This window comes from Artemia sp. Qi Xiang Cuo, chromosome 14, assembly GCF_049724085.1.
Source record: "Artemia sp. Qi Xiang Cuo chromosome 14, ASM4972408v1, whole genome shotgun sequence".
Lineage (NCBI taxonomy): Eukaryota > Metazoa > Arthropoda > Branchiopoda > Anostraca > Artemiidae > Artemia > Artemia sp. Qi Xiang Cuo.
In genome coordinates, this window is record NC_142807.1 from 40,690,089 (window position 1) to 40,708,286 (window position 18,198).

The window sequence follows — 18,198 nt, forward strand, 5'->3', positions numbered from 1 at the left end:
CTGAGGAAGTTGTCACCTTAAGTGGTAAAATTCTAGACAAGCTACTTTTGGTAAATATCTACCAAATCATATTATTGACTTACACATAAAGTGAATGTACCACTTCATGCCTTTTTTTATGCTGATTACAGACATAATAATCATTTCTATCAGAAATGAATTTCATCCCCCCCCTAAATATGCCAATTCAGGGTATAAATTTCTACATTAGGGGGGTGGTAAAGTTTAAACTTACCTCCCATTTACATCAGAAACAAAATTTGCCCCCATCCCCTCTAATGTAGAAATATATACCCTGAATTGGCATAGGCCTATATAGGGGGGGGGATGAAATTCATTTCCGATAGAAATGATTATTAGGCCTATATTCATAATCAGCATAAAAAAGGCATCGAGTGGTATATTCACTTTATGAGTAAGTCAATAATATGATTTGGTAGATATTTACCCTACTTTTGGCTATCTTGGAAAGAGGTCAGGCTAGGTTAAGAAAATGAGACTTTCAGTGATGAATCCAGGGCCAAAAACATACTCTGGGAGGGTATCAGCCTACGTTAACCCTCTTCTGATTACTGAGTCTTAGAAATTTGCCTAAGCCTACTTGACATGTTTATACCAGTCAATATCTACTAAATCATATTATTGAGTTAGGACTAAAGTGAATACACCATTTTATGCCTTTTTTGGTAAAATTCTACTTTAGCTACTTTTGACTATCTTGGAATGGGGTTAGACTAGGAAAACGAAAGTTTCAGGGATGGGTCTACAGGCCAAAGTATGTCCTGGGATGGTATTTTGAAGAACCTACTTCCACTCCTTCTCCCTCTAGAGGGTCCTGAAATTTGCCTACATAACAGGTGAAATTTTGACAAAACAACATTTTACCTTAATTTTCAGTTATCAGTTTCTTTTTCTCTGGCTTTAGCTTTGAAAATGCAATTTCAGTTATTTAAGCAGAATTTTCAGCCATATCAATGTTTTATTTCCAAAGTTTAGGAAGTGTATTTGCATAGGGTAAAAGACCTCTTTTTGGGAAAGACCACTTTTCTTTGGCATTTTGGAAAAATAGCAGTGGGTTTTTTGGACTGCCCCTTTTTTACTACAGTATTACAAAATGCAAGTATAGACCCCATCATCTTTCACTAAAGCCAGTCCAGTGGGAGTAATCTGTCATCATAAATCCAATGTGTGATCTCTGTTTTGACAAGCAAGTGAAATGATAGAAATATATATTTAATATTTGTGATTTACAGAACAAAAATCAAGAAATAAAACTTTGATTTTTAGAATCAGAAAACAATGAGCTTTCTATTAATATGTGAATAATACTGAAACACTAAAAAGATATTTGCATCAAAATAGGATAATTTGCATTTCCAAAAAGAGGTCTCTCTAGGTAAGTCAATAAATTTATCATTTTCAGTGAATGATCTTAAATAATTTTAATAATAACCATGTTGTTGCATAGCTTGGATTTTTAACTATTCATTGGCCTATACAAACCTTTTCAACTCTAATTTGATAACAAGATATGAGGTTTTAAGTTTTACATAATTTTGCTCAATTGGATACTGGTCTTTTACCCTATCTTTAAAACTTTATAAATTGGGATTGAGCAAAGTTGTGAAGCTGAAAATAATTTTTTTATGCTTCATTTAAGCAGAAGATCTATTTTGCAAGGTTTCACTTCTACAACTCACAGATTTTTAAAGGTCATCAAAGGTCAGGACCCTCTAGAGGGAGAAGGAGTGGAGGTAGATACTTCAAAATACCTTCCCAGGACATAATTTAGCCTGTAGACCCATCCCTGAAAGTTTCATTGTCCCAACCTAACCCCTTTCCAAGATAGTCAAAAGTAGCTAAAGTAGAATTTTACTGCCTTTTTTTATGCTGATTACAAATATAATAAGCATTTCTATTAAAAATGAATATCATCCCCCCTCCTTATATAGGCTATACCTAACCTAACCCTGACTTGGCATATATAGGGGGGGGCGGAAATTCATTTCCGATAGAAATGCTTATATTCGTAATCAGCATTAAAAAAGGCATTGAATGGTGTATTCACTTTAGTCCTAACTCAATAATATGATTTGGTAGATATTGACCTTTATAGACTACCTAGGCTATTGCAATTTTGACTAGGACACATTGTAGCCTAGGCTACCTTGATTTGCAGTTTCTTTTTCTTTGGTTTAATTTTTGAAAACTGGAATTCCAGTTATTTGAGTAGAATTTTAAGTCATATCAATCTTATTTTTTCTAAATTTAGGAAACATAGGCTAGGCCTATTTGCAGATCTTTGAAACCACATAAATTGGGATTAAGTAAAGTCATGAAGCTGTAAATGCTTTATTGTAGGCTATCAAGATGGAATTTGCAAGGTAGAAATTAGTTTACCTGGAAAATAAAATCTGAAGAATATGCCTAGGCTTCAGAAAACACATTAACCTAGCCAAACCTTTAAGCTGAAAAAGTAAAATAGCCTATTTATTAAAAAACCTAATTAAATCATTTCCCCCTACCTTGATTCATTTTTGCAGGGTCTAGATGGATTTAAGATTTAGATTCAGATTAGTGTCAGAAATTTAGATTGTAAGCATATGCTTTAAAGACAACAACAATAATAAACTTCCTTTCTTTGTGAGTAAAAGTTGAGCTGTACGGCGATCGGTCAGTGTTTTCACTTCCACTTATCAAAATCACGTTTGATATTCTAAAACATTCTTTCGCTTTATAAAAACCACAGTTTATAGACAGTAAGCTTATCGCAGATAATTTCTGGTCTTCGGTCTCGGTGCGAACAAAAAGCTCCTCCCACTTGTTTCTGCCTTAGCGGATTAGTCTGTTATCGTCAATCACTGAAAAATGGTTACCAAGTGCATTATTCGTAATTGCGAAAGCAGAAAAAAACTTGGTGAGCCAGCCAAGTGGTCTGCAAGTGTCCCATCTCACAGGTATTAATTATTTTATATAAAATTTTTTACTTATTATTTTTTTTCCTTGGAATAAACTTATGGGCCTTTTTTGTTTTTTATAAAAACGGGGGCGGGGGGGTTGATGAAATTTGTGAAAATAAGGAATTTTTTCTTCTTCTAATAACTGGTGGGGTAGGTGTGATGGTTTCAGGGGCGGATCCAGGATTTTTTTAGGGGGGCGCAAAATAGGTTGATTCGACAAACTTACGTTAGGAGCAAGTTTAATTAATGCAAACTTGCGTTAATTAGTTAAATTACAATACTTTAGACTACTTTACGGGGGTAACCCTCACCCCCCCCCCGTGGGACCCGCAACTAGAGAGGTTATCATTTTTTTTTCACGTCGTGATATTTATTTTCTCAGATTGTAGTTCCTATGATATTTGAAAAATCTAGTTACCTGTTTCGGCGGAGAGCCTAGATAAAACTAGTTTTGTTTTCAATTAATGTTTTCATATGAAATGGGCAGACCTTTCCTGAACTTTAAACAATAAACACCTCTGTTTGAAAATCTTTGCACTTTCTGAATTTAGATAGCGATAAGGGTTCCTGATTGAGAACAGTTTTAGGACTTGAGTTCTAATTATTGGTTGTTGTGGTAAAAGTTGCCACAATAGCCCTATCCAAGAAAATACCAAACGTCTGTTAAGAATTGTTTTTCGTAAAATTCTTAGGGACTTTTCAGAAAATTGAAGGACATCACACATTTTAGTGGCAGATCCAAAATTTAAGTGGCAGATCCAAACATCATAATCAAATGTCATCGCTTTATGGCATTGTTCAAATAAAACTTATTTTTTACTTGATTATCGTCGTAAATTTATTCCTTGTCTTTCTTTCCATTCTTAAACCAATGTTATATTTACCTTTTGCATTATTACAGCCCACTATATATACATTCATATAAATTTATATGCAGTGTTACCGCCATACCAATTATTCTCCTTTCCTTTTTTATTCTTTAATAATAATTTCTGGTCGTTTTGAGTTTGAATTATTGTAGACTTCTATTTCTACTGATCTTAAGTTTAATATGGCCTTTACTATTCTTTAAAAAAAACTTTCTTTTTCGTAAGGTTTTCGTAGTATATATATATATATATATATATATATATATATATATATATATATATATATATATATATATATATATATTATATTTATATTTATAATATTCGGTGCGTACAAACAACTCCTCTCATTTGATCTGCCATTAGCGGTCCAATTACCCTGGAACACGTATTTTGGCAGAAACTTTCTCAAAATGCCTTTGAAACTAACTTGAGACTTCGAAACCTATTTTTAATTCCTAAAAACATCTAATAATAACATTACACTACTAACTACCGATTTTCATGTATGTATTGGAATAAATTAATTTAAAATTAGTTTCTTCAAAATTAGTGTTCCAACGTTGAAGCCAAGTTTCGCGTCCAAGAGAAATCTGACTTGTCTACCCGCGAAAAGATCTGATAGCGCCTATGTTTCTATCTGCAAAAACGTTCTCCGGAGCGCTCGCACCCCTGTCCGGCTTTTTATAATGGGAGAGATAGAGAATGATCTTACTGCTAATTATATAAACTGTGATAAAAACCCTTCAAAAGTCCCTGCCTTGCCAAACTGATTTAGGATACAGTTAGATGATGCGCAAATCCGTGCGACCGTGCCTATTGTCGTATGGCCATGGTAATGATCACAGGTTTTATCATGCAGATTGAGCAATATTTTTGGTTTGAAAACCATGTAGTTCATGTGATAATTTAAAATAAACACCTTCAACTGATATTCAAATAACTCGCAGTGGCAACGTTGCATTCATCCTGTGAACACGTGCTTTTGGATTCTTTTGAGATTGTTGGTGATTTTAATGGCTAAGAAGACTGTAAACTGAAGGAAAGTAAGTTGAATAGTGGTATTAAAGTTGGAAGGGACAATATGAGCAGCCAAGACCCCCAGCAGGGGGGTCCACTAATTCCTGGAGCTTATCCAACTCCACCCTATAAGATAATTCAACCCAATATCAGTGCTGGTGAACAGTATAGAAGCACTGTGCAGTATATTAGAGCTCCAATGCCAAACAGCCAGTTTCAGGCAGCCCATTTTCCCCAGGAGAGACAGTTCCAGCCTCAGCAGCAAGTTTTTCATATCCCAGTTAGTGACTCTAATGGACGACTCAGTGCGCTTAGTATGAGTGGATATAATTTACCTGTTAAAAACAGGTTCCAGATGCTTGATAACAATAATGAATTTCCACCATTATCAGAGGATTCTGATGAGGATATGTCAAGTGTAAATCCAATGTTGGCAGAAGGATTAATAGATGGCAGAGTGAATGAAAAGATTAGATTCCCAAGTCTGGGTTTTAATCCATCCTTGGGAAGAAAACGTGTGAGGTCCCCAGTAGAGAATTTGCAAAGTATAGTAAAAAGGCAAGAATTAGAAGCAGAAGTTTCCGGTCAAAGTGAGATTCCGTTGAATGAATTGCTTCAAGTAAGAGTGGAATTTGAAGTGACAGATAAAAATGAGAAACTAGCAGATGATTTTTCAATATCGAAATGTTTAAAGGAGAATGTTTTTCCTATCAAGTTTTGATTTTGAATCAAATAGAGAAAGGAATGTGTTAATAGTTCATGTCAACGACAATGAAGAAGCTGAAAAAGTAATGAAAATACAATCAATTGGAGGTGTATCAGTGAGGGGAAAAAAGAAGGAATGTATTAAAAGAGGAATCATCAAGGGAGTGCCCTTGTATCTAAGCAATGAACAACTTAAAGAATGCATAGAGTCATCTGTTGAGATTACAGACGTAAATCGTCAAAAGAGATATGAGGGAGTCAAAGAAACTTGAGGATAGTTATGTGGTCATGGTTGTTTTTAAAGTCAAATTTATTCCACCCCCTGGATGGTGCTGTAGTAGGAAAAAAGAAGTTTTGTCTACAATCGTAGAATTCTCCACTGTTTTAAATGCCAGCGGTATGGCCATGTAAAGAAAAATTGTAGAACAAATGAGCCAGTCTGTTTGAGGTGCTGTGGAAAGCACGAGTCTGTGAGTTGTCCCCTCAAAACAGTGATCCTGCAGAAAAAGTTAAATTTTACAAATGTGCCAATTGTAAAGGCTGCCATTCTTCTAGATCAAAGGAGTGTCCAATTAGACAGCAAAATAGAAATATTCTGGAAATGGCAGAAAAATATAACATGGGATATAGGAGAGCACAAGTTATGTACAGAACATATGCCCAAGCTGTTCACAGTAACCAAATTCACAGTGCCAAGTCAACACAGCGTAGTGGTCTTCCAAAACAAGGAACCGAACAAGACATATATAGAAGAGTATCAGACACAGTTACAAAAATTCTTGTTGGATTATTATTATCCCCAGATTTGCTAGATATGGCCAGCCTTCCCCTGCTGGAGAAAGTGGAAAAACTTTGTTCATTTATCAATTAATTAAATTTTGGACCACTGGATTGTGAAGCACTACGAAGCGCGCGTACTGAAAAATGAATTTATAGGTACTTTCTTGGACTGCATGTTCAGTGATGTAGGATAAGAAGGACATGGTACGCCGTTATGCAATTAAAGAGAAATCGGATATCATATGCATTCAAGATACATAGCTTAAACCTTATATTAAAATAGGATATCATGGATTTAATATAATAAGGAAAGACAGAATAACAAAGAATGGAGGAGGTGTTATGATTGCAATCCGTACAGATTTGCATTATGAACAGTGGGACATTGATTATGGTGAAGAGCCTTCAGGAGAAGTGAAGGTAATTGGATGTAAATTATATCTTGACTCAAAAACTGTGATCAACAATGTGAATATTTACAATCCAAGCGGTAACAACAGGGAAGTTGGTTCCTTGGCAGCTGAAATTTTTGATGAGGTACCTAAAGCAGAAGAACTTATAATAGTTGGTGACCTTAATGCACACAGTAAAATGTGGTGCAGATGTGATTTAATTAATGACTCCGGAAAAAGTATAGAACAATTTTTACTTGAAGAAAATGCAGACTTGGCCACTCCTAGAGGTTTTCGTACAAGAAAGAATGTGCAATTTAGTACTTATTCAACTATAGACTTGGTGTTTACAAGGACTCAATTTTGCAACAAAGTAGATGTTGAGGTGGTAGAAGATCCTACATTGCATAGCGATCAGTTACCAGTGTTAGTACACGTGGATAAGCCATGTCCACAGCAAACAACTAGCATTCCAAGATTTAAGATTAGAAAGGCAAATTGGAAGGAATTTAATTGTCAACTTGAAAATATGGATATTAAACAAATTGTGCAGCAAGCACAGTCCTTGGATGACATAGTGAAAGCTATTCAAGATGGAATCATAATAGCAGCCAAAAACTCTATACCCATGTCTGATGGATGTGAAACCATAAGGAATTATTCTAAGTGGTGGAATGAGGAGTGCAGTCAGATCAAAAAGGAGTTAAAGTGCCAGCAAAACATTTACAAGCAGATATCTACAGTCGAGAATTATGCTGCAGTTAAAAACGCTTACACCAAGTTTAAAAAATGTGTAATTGAGGCAGAACGTAGAAGTTGGAGAGACTTTGTTGAAAGTCTGGACTTTAGGAAGCCAGTGTCTAAAGTTTACCAGTTTATAATGAATATGAAAGCAAAAGGTGATAAGACAGGAAACCCCCCCCCCTTACTTTTGAAAACAAGATATTGATTAGTGATTTAGAAAAAGCCAATGGAGGTGCAAAGCCTTTATTAAAGACTATCGGAAGAGAAGATCCCTTTCATGATGAGGTAGCACAATCAACAGCAAAAGTAAGAAGACTTAGTAAAGTTGGTAACGATGAACCCTATAACCAGCCATTTACCATGAAAGAGTTGGAAAATATTGTGACGAGTCTTCCAGATACTTCCCCAGGCACTGATATGATTTATTCACGATTCGTGAAATCAATGCCTAATAAATGGATGGATGCATTATTGGAAGTAATGAACCTTGCTTGGGACAGTGGAGTGTTCCCTACTATTTGGAAAAAAGGCCAGGCCGTGATGATACTTAAGCCTTGGTAAGGATATGTCAAAAATAGAAAACTATCGATTTATCACACTGTTACCAGTACTAGGTAAAGTTTTTGGAAGAACGATAAAAAAAGAGGATAAATTGGGAGATAGAAAAGAGGGGTTTTCTAAAAGATATCCAGTGTGGTTTTAGGAGAAAGAAAAGCACAGTTGAAAACCTGCTCTGTTTTAAACAAGATGCCCTTTATGCATTGCAGAACGGATGGATTATGGTTATTGTCCATTTGGATGTGAAGAGTGCTTTTGATTCAATAGTGCATCATCTGATATTTAGTGGGGGTATGGAAGCCAGAATCAGAGGAAGGACATTGGCTGTTACTGAGAACTATTTGTCAGGAAGAGAAGACACTGTTAGAGTTGGCTCTGTAGAGTCTAGTATTATATTAAGAAGAAGACGCGGGGTTCCACAAGGATCAGCACTTGGTCCTGATTATTATAATATTGCAGAATATAATATACCGATTGAGAATGGAGAGTCGAAAGGGATGATATTTGCTGACGATAATTCTTTTTGGGCAGTAGCAAGAACACTAGAAGAGACAATGGAGGTTGTTAAATCCACATTACAACAAATTCAACAATGGGCCAAGGGAATCGATTTGAAATTTTCCCCTCACAAATCTAAGATGATAGTGATTACTAGAAAGAAAATAACGAACTTACCCATTCTTTATCTCAATGGTAATCCTATTGAGTACGTGAAATAGACTAAGGTCCTTGGGTGTGTAATTACTGACAAACTGAGTTGGTACCCACATGTTGAAATGGTTCGTGGTGCATGTATGAAGAGATTGAATATTATGAAGGTGCTCACTTCATACTCATGGGGGATGAAGGCAGATATGTTATTGGAGTTCTATGTGAAGTATATTCGACCTAAAATTGAATATGCTTCAGTGATATATGGGTCTGGACCGCATTCAACATTAAAAAGACTGGATGTAATACAAAACTCTGCTGTACGAATTGCTTTTGGAGCAAGAAAAACAACACCAGTGATATTCTTACTATCTGAAAGTGGTCTACCAGAACTTGAGACTAGAAGGAAAATAAGTGTATTGAAGTATTTGCAAAGATTATGGATAGCTGATAAAACCAACCCTTTGAAGTCAAGAGTTATAAAACAAGGAAGAATCATCACTGCAAGCCCCAAAAATAAGAGGTTCCAGGCAAATATATTTGAACAATGGGACAGTATTGTAAAACCTCATGGAATTGAACTGAAGTTCACTGAGATGTTAAGAGTACCTCAAGTGGTGTTACCACCTCCTTGGAAAGAAAAATCCGTAGTATGTGGTTTGGACTTTAAGCAGAGTAATAACTTAGATTGGAATACCTGTTTCCGGATATGGAAGTTAGAAAAGTATCAAGGATTCTTAGACATTTATACAGATGCATCGAAAAATGAAGGGATGGTTGGTGCTGCATTTGTTGTCCCTAAAATGAATGTTTCAAAACAGTTTAAACTTCACAGTAAAGCATCAGTTTACCAAGCAGAAGCAGTAGCTCTTGCAGAAGCACTTGAGTTTTTATTATCAGAAGTGCACGAGGAATATTTTGGCATATTGATATGTTCTGACTCTAAAGCTGTGATTTCTGCCATTAAGTCATTCCAGGCACATCGGTGCAAATCAGGAGAAATAGCTGAAGGTTATTCAAAGTCGTTAATGCTGATGGAATCGAGGAGAGTAGCATTGCAGTGGGTTCCATCACATGTGGGAATAATTGGCAATGAATTGGCAGATAGCAAAGCCAAACATGCAGCCACAGAAGGAATGATTCGTAATTGCTCTACCCCCATAGTGATCAGTCAATTGGAATGTGTGCGTAAAGCTCTATTACGAGAAAGTTTTGAGAATGTGAGAGATCAGACTGGCAATTTATTTGTTATAAGCAAGCTGCATTGGAAGTTCGAAAAGTCAATTTGTAAAAACCTTAGCAGACACGAAGGACGCCTACTGTTCAGATTGAGGTCAGGACACTGCGGCACGAATAACTACAGAGCTAGACTTTACGGTGAAGACAGCAATTGCATGACTTGTTCGGAAGAAGAGTCTGTGGAACATTTAATATTGGATTGCGAGGAGTATCAGGAGCAAAGAGACAAGATATATGCTTTCTTCAGAGGGAGGCCTGACCCCATAAGTTTGCACTCTATTCTTGGAGGGCTGAATGACTTAGAAGACAACCTGAAAATAGTCAGAATTGTAATACAATTCTTTAAGGAAATTGGAAAAGACTCTATGCTATAAAAACATTTAAGTTATGTGAAGTGATATATATAAAACAGTGCTTTGGTTCCCAAGGTGTTCAACACAAAGGGGAACTCAAAACCCTTGATGATGATGATTCAAATAACTCGCTCAATTTTTTATGACTGAAACCTTATAATATGTTTCAAAAGTGAATCTTGCTGAAAGACACTGCTTTTTGCATTGCTACACTTGCCTTTTAACTCGAATCCATTCCCTAAAGACCATTTGTGTATACTTATAGTATGGTCCTGGCTATTCGTTTTGATAAGGCTCACTGAATTTTGCCCAAAATAGGATTTGAAACATAGCCTAGGCTATTAGCCTAATGAAGCAATGCACTAGGATAAATAATTTGTTTTTGAGCAATGATTTCTTTATTAGCTATTCAAACTGATGGATGGTCAAAGAAAAATAATAAGGCTAGGGAACAAAATGTAGATATCCCTCAGTACCATAGTAATCTGTATAGTAATCTTCGTGTTAGATTAAAGTGTCCTGGTTGGGATTGTGATATGCTTTTAGAAATTGATATACCAGTGAATAAGGGTATTAGGCAAGGAGCAGTAAATTCACCAGATTTATTCAATAGTTCCGTAATTGAAGTGCAACATGAAGCCCCAACAACGTGTATTTTATGTGGGATTGATGTGTCGCTCATATGTTATGCCGACGACGTTTTAAACATTAGTAGAACCCTAAATGGAATAAAGAGTTGTTTTAGTGCATTAAAGGTAGAATATGTTCGTGTCGGCCATACATTTAATCCATCGAAAACTGAATTGTTATTTTTCATTTATAAAGTGTCGACTGTGGACATATACATTATGCTAGATGATACGGAAATCAAACCTGTTCTATCACTTACTTACCTTGGAGTCCCGATTGGTACGTCACTCAAGGCCACACGCGTACTTATTATCGTCGTTACCCTTAGAAAAGTTCGTTCTGCATATGGAAAGCTTGTCCTGAGCAAGGCGAGATTTAGTCGTGATATTTTAGCCCGATTGTATAATGCATTTGTTTTACCGAGCTTTCTCTACATCTCTCCGTTTTGGAGTTGCTTCACACAGACAGAGAAGAAAAAGTTGCACATGATTTATTTTGAATACGCTAAGTATCTGCTTGGAATGCCACCATGGTCCAAACACCGGTATTTGATCAGTAGATTGGGATTGATAGACCCTGCCTTGGCAGTTCCTGCCAGAGTAGCGAGTTTTCATAAAAAGTTCATGACTCCAGGTCATCCTTGGGTAACTCTTCAGGGACAGACTTGAGTTGATTGTGTTATTTGAATGTCAATGTTGAGGACCCATTTCATTGTATATATTCGTGTTAAACCATACTTTGTTGTTTGTCTTTTTTTTTTTCTTTTTGCATTTTTTTCACTTTTTTATACTCTGCCGCCCATTGTATCTTTTACAGTTTTGGCAGGTAATAAATCTATATTATATATTATTATATTATAGGGTTTTTATCTGCTGTAGGCATAAAGTTCTAGTTGAGGGACTTTTAGCTATCCTGGAAAGCAGCTAAGATAGGTGAACAAAACATTCAGAAAAGTTTCCAAGGCTTAAAATATACCTGGTAATGCGCTATAAAGCTGCTGTCTTGGTAAATATCTACCAAATCATATTATTGACTTACACATAAAGTGAATATACCACTCAATGCCTTTTTTATGCTGATTAAAAATAGAATAATCATTTCTATCAGAAATTAGTTTCGACTCCCCTCCCCCCGATATATGCCAAGTCAGGGTATATATTTATACATTAGGGGGGGGGGGGGGTGGGCGTAAATTTTGTTTGGGTTGTAAATGGGAGGTAAGGTTAAAATTTACCCCCCCACCCAAATGTAGAAATATATTCCCTGAATTGGCATATATAGGAGGGGGGGGGGGGGCTGAAATTCATTTCCAAAATAAATTATTATTATTTTTGTAATAAGCATAAAAAAAGGCATCAAGTGGTATATTCACTTTATGTGTAAGTCAATAATATGATTTGGCAGATATTTACCGCTGTCTCTACCCTCTCCTTAATTTTATGGCTATCTAAACTTTGACAAAAATTTTGTATATCAATTTTAGTTTCCAGTCTCATTTTTATTGTCTGTAATGTTTGAAAATGTAATTTCTCTTTTCATTGCAGTAGGCCTATTTTAAGCAAGGGCAAATCTCCAGCATTTTTATTTGGGGTGGGGGCAAGAGAGGTCCATATCCAGATAGTCAAGGGGCATAAAATATATATTTTTTTCAACATTAGGGGGGGGGCTGTCTCCCCTGCCCCCCTAAATGATGCACCTGATTTTAAACCATATCAAGGATCTTTTCCTAAATTTAAGAAATGCATGATTTTCAATTGTTTACAACCTTATAAATCAAGATATAACTTAGATATGAGGCTCAAAACACTTTGCTTGTGCCTCAATTGAGCTGTAAGTCTATTTCTAAAGGTTTATCTTTTATAACACAAAAAGATCTTTAATATATTTCCCATATCAGCTATTTCACACCAACACAACAAGAAGCTATTCTGAAATAAATTTGATAGATTCAGTGAGATTTATCCTTGGAAGTTTCTTCTGACTGGTAGAACAACTTTCAAAATTTAAACCAGAATTTTAGAAGCAAACACAGGTGACAAGCAAGTCATTGAATTTGCCTTTGAAAGTGCATACATGATCTTTAGCACTTTGGATTACCCTGCAAGGCTGACATGCTTATTTTCCTGGGAGTTTTCTCCAAGAAATCGTTATATTTAATAGAGGTAGTAGAGTAATAGAGGTTTCTTGTGAATTTACATCACTGTTATCATCATCACTGTCTATTAAAAGGATTTTGTCCTACTTCTGTTTTATTTACCACCCTCTATAACCCCTGGGAAAATTCACTTTTACCAATTGAATTCACTCCTCCCCCTACAATCTCTCTTCCCTTCTTTTACTTGTACAAAAATATTGTTTTCACACAAGCAAAATTTCTACAGAAAGATATAGAAGACTTTTCCCCTACATAATTGAAACATTAAATGAGTGAATTTTTCCTCTTCAAATCCCCATTCACTTTTTAAACTCATTATGTAAACTTTTCTAGTGATTTTGAATATTCTTTTTAGCCCTTTTTTTCTAAATTCTGTTTTTTTTTGTAACAAAGACTATATAATATTTTTATTATTATTTACCTGTTTAATCTTTGCTAGTTTTTGAAAAAAGGTGACAGGCAAGCCCCTGAATTGGTCTATTGTTGTACTGCAAAGTTTATACATGATCTTGTAAATTTTTGGGTTACCCTACAAGGCTGTTATGACTCAATCTTCCAGGGAATTCTATCCAAGGAATCATTAGACTGAATAGAGACAGTCCAAAAAAGGTGCCTGTGAATTAACTTCTCAAAAAGTGTATAGCCTCTTATATCTCCCTTCTTCAGAGAGCCGTTATGGCTACTCTCAAGGAAAGGAGAAGAAAGATTTGTTTTTCCAACACTGTCCTGGAAAACCCCTGAGTGAATTAACTTTTACCTAGTGAATTGGCCTGCCATTCTACAATCTCTCCTCCCTGGTTCTACAATCTGTCCTCCCTTATTATACAAAACTTATATTTTCATATCAATACAATTTTCATAGGATACAGAAGACCTATTCCCCTACATAATTAATATGCTAAAAAAGTAAATACCTCTTTTTCCCACACGACAGTCTTTTTACAGCTTGTTGAATAAAGAATTTTACTAATTTTGAATTTTATTTTCAGCCTTTTTTTTTAATAAATTGTGATTCTCTGTTACAAAGACTATATTATCTTTTTATTATTATTAACCTGTTTAATTTTTGCTAGTTTAAATTGATTTACATGTTGACCTTCTCTTGAAAGAAGGTCAACTGGACTGTTTGAAAGAAGTTTTCCAAGGAAATTGTTTCTCCACTCATTAAAATTATCCATTGCTAATGCTGTCTATCTCTTACTAAAGCATATCCCAATAATGTGTTATAATTTAAAAAGTAACAGAGAAGGTTTAACACCAATTGCAAAGTGTGGGAACTTAGGGTAAGAAAAGCATTCAGAAACAGATCTTAGCACTTTGATTATGTAAAAACAAAAATCTGATCAAAATCAAGTAAGATTGTAACAGTAAAAATGTGCCTGTTGATTAACAATAATATTATTAAAGATATACTAAGTTCCATAGTTTTTGGACCAAAATAAAACCTTTCTTTTTCAGGCAAAGAAGCAAAAAGAGTTTGGGAATTCCCAAAACGAAAATTTGGGGAAGAGAGGAGAAACCTAAATGGGAAAAGGTGGTGATGGAAGTTGCAGCAAAGAAAATAAGTGGTGCCTCTTCAAACTTATGGAGTTTGTTTCAGACTATATGGCAGAAAGAAACAGAACAGAAAAGAATTTTTACTGCATTACCTAGTTTTCCAGATTTTGAGACTGACTTTTCTGTTGTTGACAACAGCTATGAAGCTGGAAGTGTTGAAGAAACCATGTATACCAGCTATGATGCTGGAAGTGCTAGTGAAACTGTTTATACAAGTGCTGATTTTGATGAAGACACAATTGACAGCACTTTAGAGTCAATTTTGTCAGGTAGAACAAAGAAGCAAAATGAAGAAAATAATCAAAAGAGAAAATACATACCCAATAAAAAAACATCATCAAGAGTTGAAAAGAGAAAAAAGCCAATTGATGCTAACCATAAAACCCCAATAACAAATTTGAACAGAAATCAAAAGCAAAAAAGAAAGATCTGTGGGGAGACTTCAGTTATTGATGAGCAAAGGCCCGAGATAACATTTAAAGCTATGCCTCATATTGGTACTGCTTCAGCTGCTATGCAGATCATGGAAAGGGCAGAGAGTCTCTTAAAGGGAAGTGAGGAGAGAGACAGGGCATTTTTCTTGGGCCAATCGGTTACAGCAAAATTGAGACAGTTCAATGAAAAGTCTCAGATCTTAATTGAAAAAAATATAAATGACCTTATTTTTGAAGAAGAAATGAAAGCTTTAGAGCAAGAATGAAATTATTGCAACATTATTTGCAAAATGTGATTCTATTTGACGATTTTAATTGCTTCATGTATTAAATTTGATATCATATTTTTCTATATAGTATTACAATTTCTTTTCCCTACTTCTGACAAAGATAAAAAGCAAATCTGAAGTAGAAACAGTTCAAATGCTTTGCGTTTTATGTTTTAACTAGGATCATGAAAATAATATAGTAAATTGTTTTCTTTGATCATTTTGCCCTGTTGTACACTTTACATACCCTACACAGGAGAATTTGATTAATAGAACTTATTTTTATTTTCATACCGTCATAATCTATGAACTCATAAATAATAAAATAAACACAGCTAAAAATTCATTGCTTATAGTCCTGAATTCATCCTTAGTTGGAAACTTCAGATACTCTAGGTTCCAATATTTCTACTAGAGCCTGGCAAGTATCTCTTATGATGGTGCTGCAGGTTGATTTTCCAACTCTGAAGGCAGCACTAAGTGTCCCAAAACTGCAACCCTCTGCTAAGTATCTGAAAATAAATGTAAATAATTAGCTTTTCTATTCATAATGTAACAAAACTAAGCAGGTCAGGTTATTTCAACCACCTGACAGGAAATAAGAATGCAGCCAAAGATGAGAAGCAAGAAAAAAGTTAGTGTTATATCTCTCCTTATAATTCATTTCAAACTTCTGTTTTTCTTATATTTTCATGGAATTCAGTAATAGAAAACATCACATTTCTTATGAAATAGTTTCAGTGAGATTCGAGTTTTTCTAGTAAGAAATGATTAACTTGAGCTCTATGGGATTGTTTCTTACTTTACACAATTTAATAGACTAATTTGAAGCAGGTTAACATTTTTTCGTAGACCAAAAATGATTTCAAAAGTCTATAACAAACTGTGTCCAAAAGACTTGTAGTTGAGTGGACAACTGAGATTGTTCTAATTATATGGGTTTTGCCAACCAAAAAAGCTGACTAGAATCACAATGGGTCAAGTGGGTCACAAAAGCCCAGCAGAATTACAGCTAAGATTGTTATGTTGACTAAAGACCTTAAAATCAAAGTTAAACATGTGTCAAAGTAGAAAAGACAAACAAATCTGAAATATTTAGGCAGTGTCTTTTAAATATGTCACTTACATAAAGCAATTACTTGCCACACATACAAAAGCACAAGCTAAAGAGTAAATCATTCCTTTGTACCTTTAATGCATTGTCAGCACAAATCCCCTGCTGACATTAAATTGAAAACTTATAATCCATTTTCTACCCAATCTTTATTTGTCCATGCACAGATTCTCAATTATTACTTTTTTTTTTGGATTATATAGTTCCAGAATTGCTGAGAACAATTCAAGCATAGAAAGGTGCAAACCTAAAGTTTCCTTATTTTCATGTAAGGTGGTACAGCAACCCTCAAAACAAAGTGAACTAAAGACAATATTTATACTTTCTGACTTTTGCTCAAAATTTGGTTTGATCAAAAGTATCTATATTTTTGATATTGCTGATTTTCTTTATAAGTAGGAATATAATATAGGCATTTTCTACCATCCAAGTACAGCAGCCTATTTCTAATGGGAAACAGCTGTGCATTAGTGCTTCTAGAGTCAAACTCTAGGGCTAGAACCCTGTTGTTGTTTTACTTTTATGCTGAGCATAAAAAAAAACCTATGGGAGTGAAGGCTTGCCTTAGTTAAGGTTATGCTATTTTTCCTGTGGCACCTTTGTCAGAATTTCATATTTGAGGGATAAAATTTAGGCTAAATCACAATTGAAAGTAGGGAGAGTCAGTGATGTAAAAGTAGGTAATACAAGAGCTACAAGTCTGTATTATAATATGGATGGATTTAGCTTTATAAACTAAAGAAAATCACTAAATATTGGAAGTATTTACCTCAAAACCAATGCAGCCTTTTCCCAGGAGAAATTGGTCTTTTGAAATTTGAATCTTTTTTTCATAAGGGAATGATCAGCAATTTTGGCAAACAGCTCCTCAAATTTCTCCTTTTACATTTAAGCTCACTAATTATAAGGTTCATGGTGTGCATGAACCTCAGCAAACCAGTTGAAATACTGGCTATTGTTTGACCTTTGATCGTACCCAAAGATTGATTTTCCCAGGAAAAAATATCTATATTTTTTATATTGCTAATTTTGTTTATAACTAGGAAAAAATTATAGGCATTTTCTGCCATCAAAGTAGAGCAGCCTATTTCTAATGGGAAACAACTATGCACTAGTGCTACTAGAGTCAAACTCTATGGCGAGAACCCTCTTATTGTATTTTTTTTGTGTGCTGAGTATAAAAAAAAAACATGGGACTGAAGGCTTGGCCTGTTTAAAGTTATGCTATTTTTCCTGTGACACCTTTGTCAGAATTTCATATTTGAGGGATAACATGTAGGCTAAATCACAATTAAAACCAGGGAGAGTAAGTGATGTAAGAGAAGGTAAAACAAGAGCTACATGTCTATATTTTAGTAAGGATGGATTTAGCTTTACAAACTGAAGAAAATCACTAAATATTGGAAGTATTTACCTCAAAACCAATGCCAGCCTTTCCCCAGGAGAAATTGGTCTTTTGAAGTTTGAATGTTTTTTCTTCATAAGGGGATGATCAGAAATTTTGGCCAGCAACTCTTCAAATTTCTCCTTTTTCATTCGGGCCCACTGGTTATAAAGTTCATGGTCTGTACCAACCTCAGCAAACCAATTGAAATACTGGCTATGGTTTGACCTTTGGTTGTGCCAGAAGCACAATTCAATGGCAAATACAATAATTTAGGATTCTTCTCAAAATATTTTTTAATTTACTTGTCTACTTGTATGGATCCTTTTCCCTATAATTAAGTAATTTCTCATTAAAATGAGTTTTGACTAGCCCTGATATTCC

At 34.9% G+C, this 18,198-nt stretch overlaps 2 protein-coding genes and 1 long non-coding RNA gene across 4 annotated transcripts in view; 1 reads left to right on the forward strand and 2 right to left on the reverse strand.

Moving 5' to 3' along the window:
* The window catches only part of heph (polypyrimidine tract-binding protein 1 heph), a 261,216-nt gene extending 258,574 nt beyond the window's left edge, over positions 1–2,642 (reverse strand). For both annotated transcript variants that reach the window (XM_089100422.1, XM_089100420.1), the window contains exon 1: positions 2,526–2,642. In XM_089100422.1, the coding sequence (XP_088956548.1) occupies positions 2,526–2,535 (10 nt within the window). In that variant the 5' untranslated portion in view covers positions 2,536–2,642. The remainder of the gene's footprint in view (positions 1–2,525) is intronic.
* A 6,162-nt stretch (positions 2,643–8,804) lies between these two features.
* LOC148944466 (uncharacterized) lies at positions 8,805–10,292 on the forward strand. The gene has a single exon (XM_089099937.1). The coding sequence runs from the start codon at positions 8,805–8,807 to the stop codon at positions 10,290–10,292; it is 1,488 nt and encodes a 495-aa protein (XP_088956063.1).
* Positions 10,293–15,594: 5,302 nt separating this feature from the next.
* Positions 15,595–18,045, reverse strand: LOC148944467 (uncharacterized). Its single transcript, XR_016142873.1, has 2 exons — positions 17,845–18,045; positions 15,595–15,828 (listed from the first exon to the last, which is right to left on the reverse strand). It is a non-coding gene; the product is annotated as an uncharacterized LOC148944467 (long non-coding RNA).
* Between the last annotated feature and the right edge of the window lie 153 nt (positions 18,046–18,198).

What these genes read in the sequence shown, in the direction of transcription:
- LOC148944466 (XM_089099937.1), top strand. Translation starts at nt 8,805, where the DNA reads ATGGTTCGTGGTGCATGTATGAAGAGATTGAATATTATGAAGGTGCTC.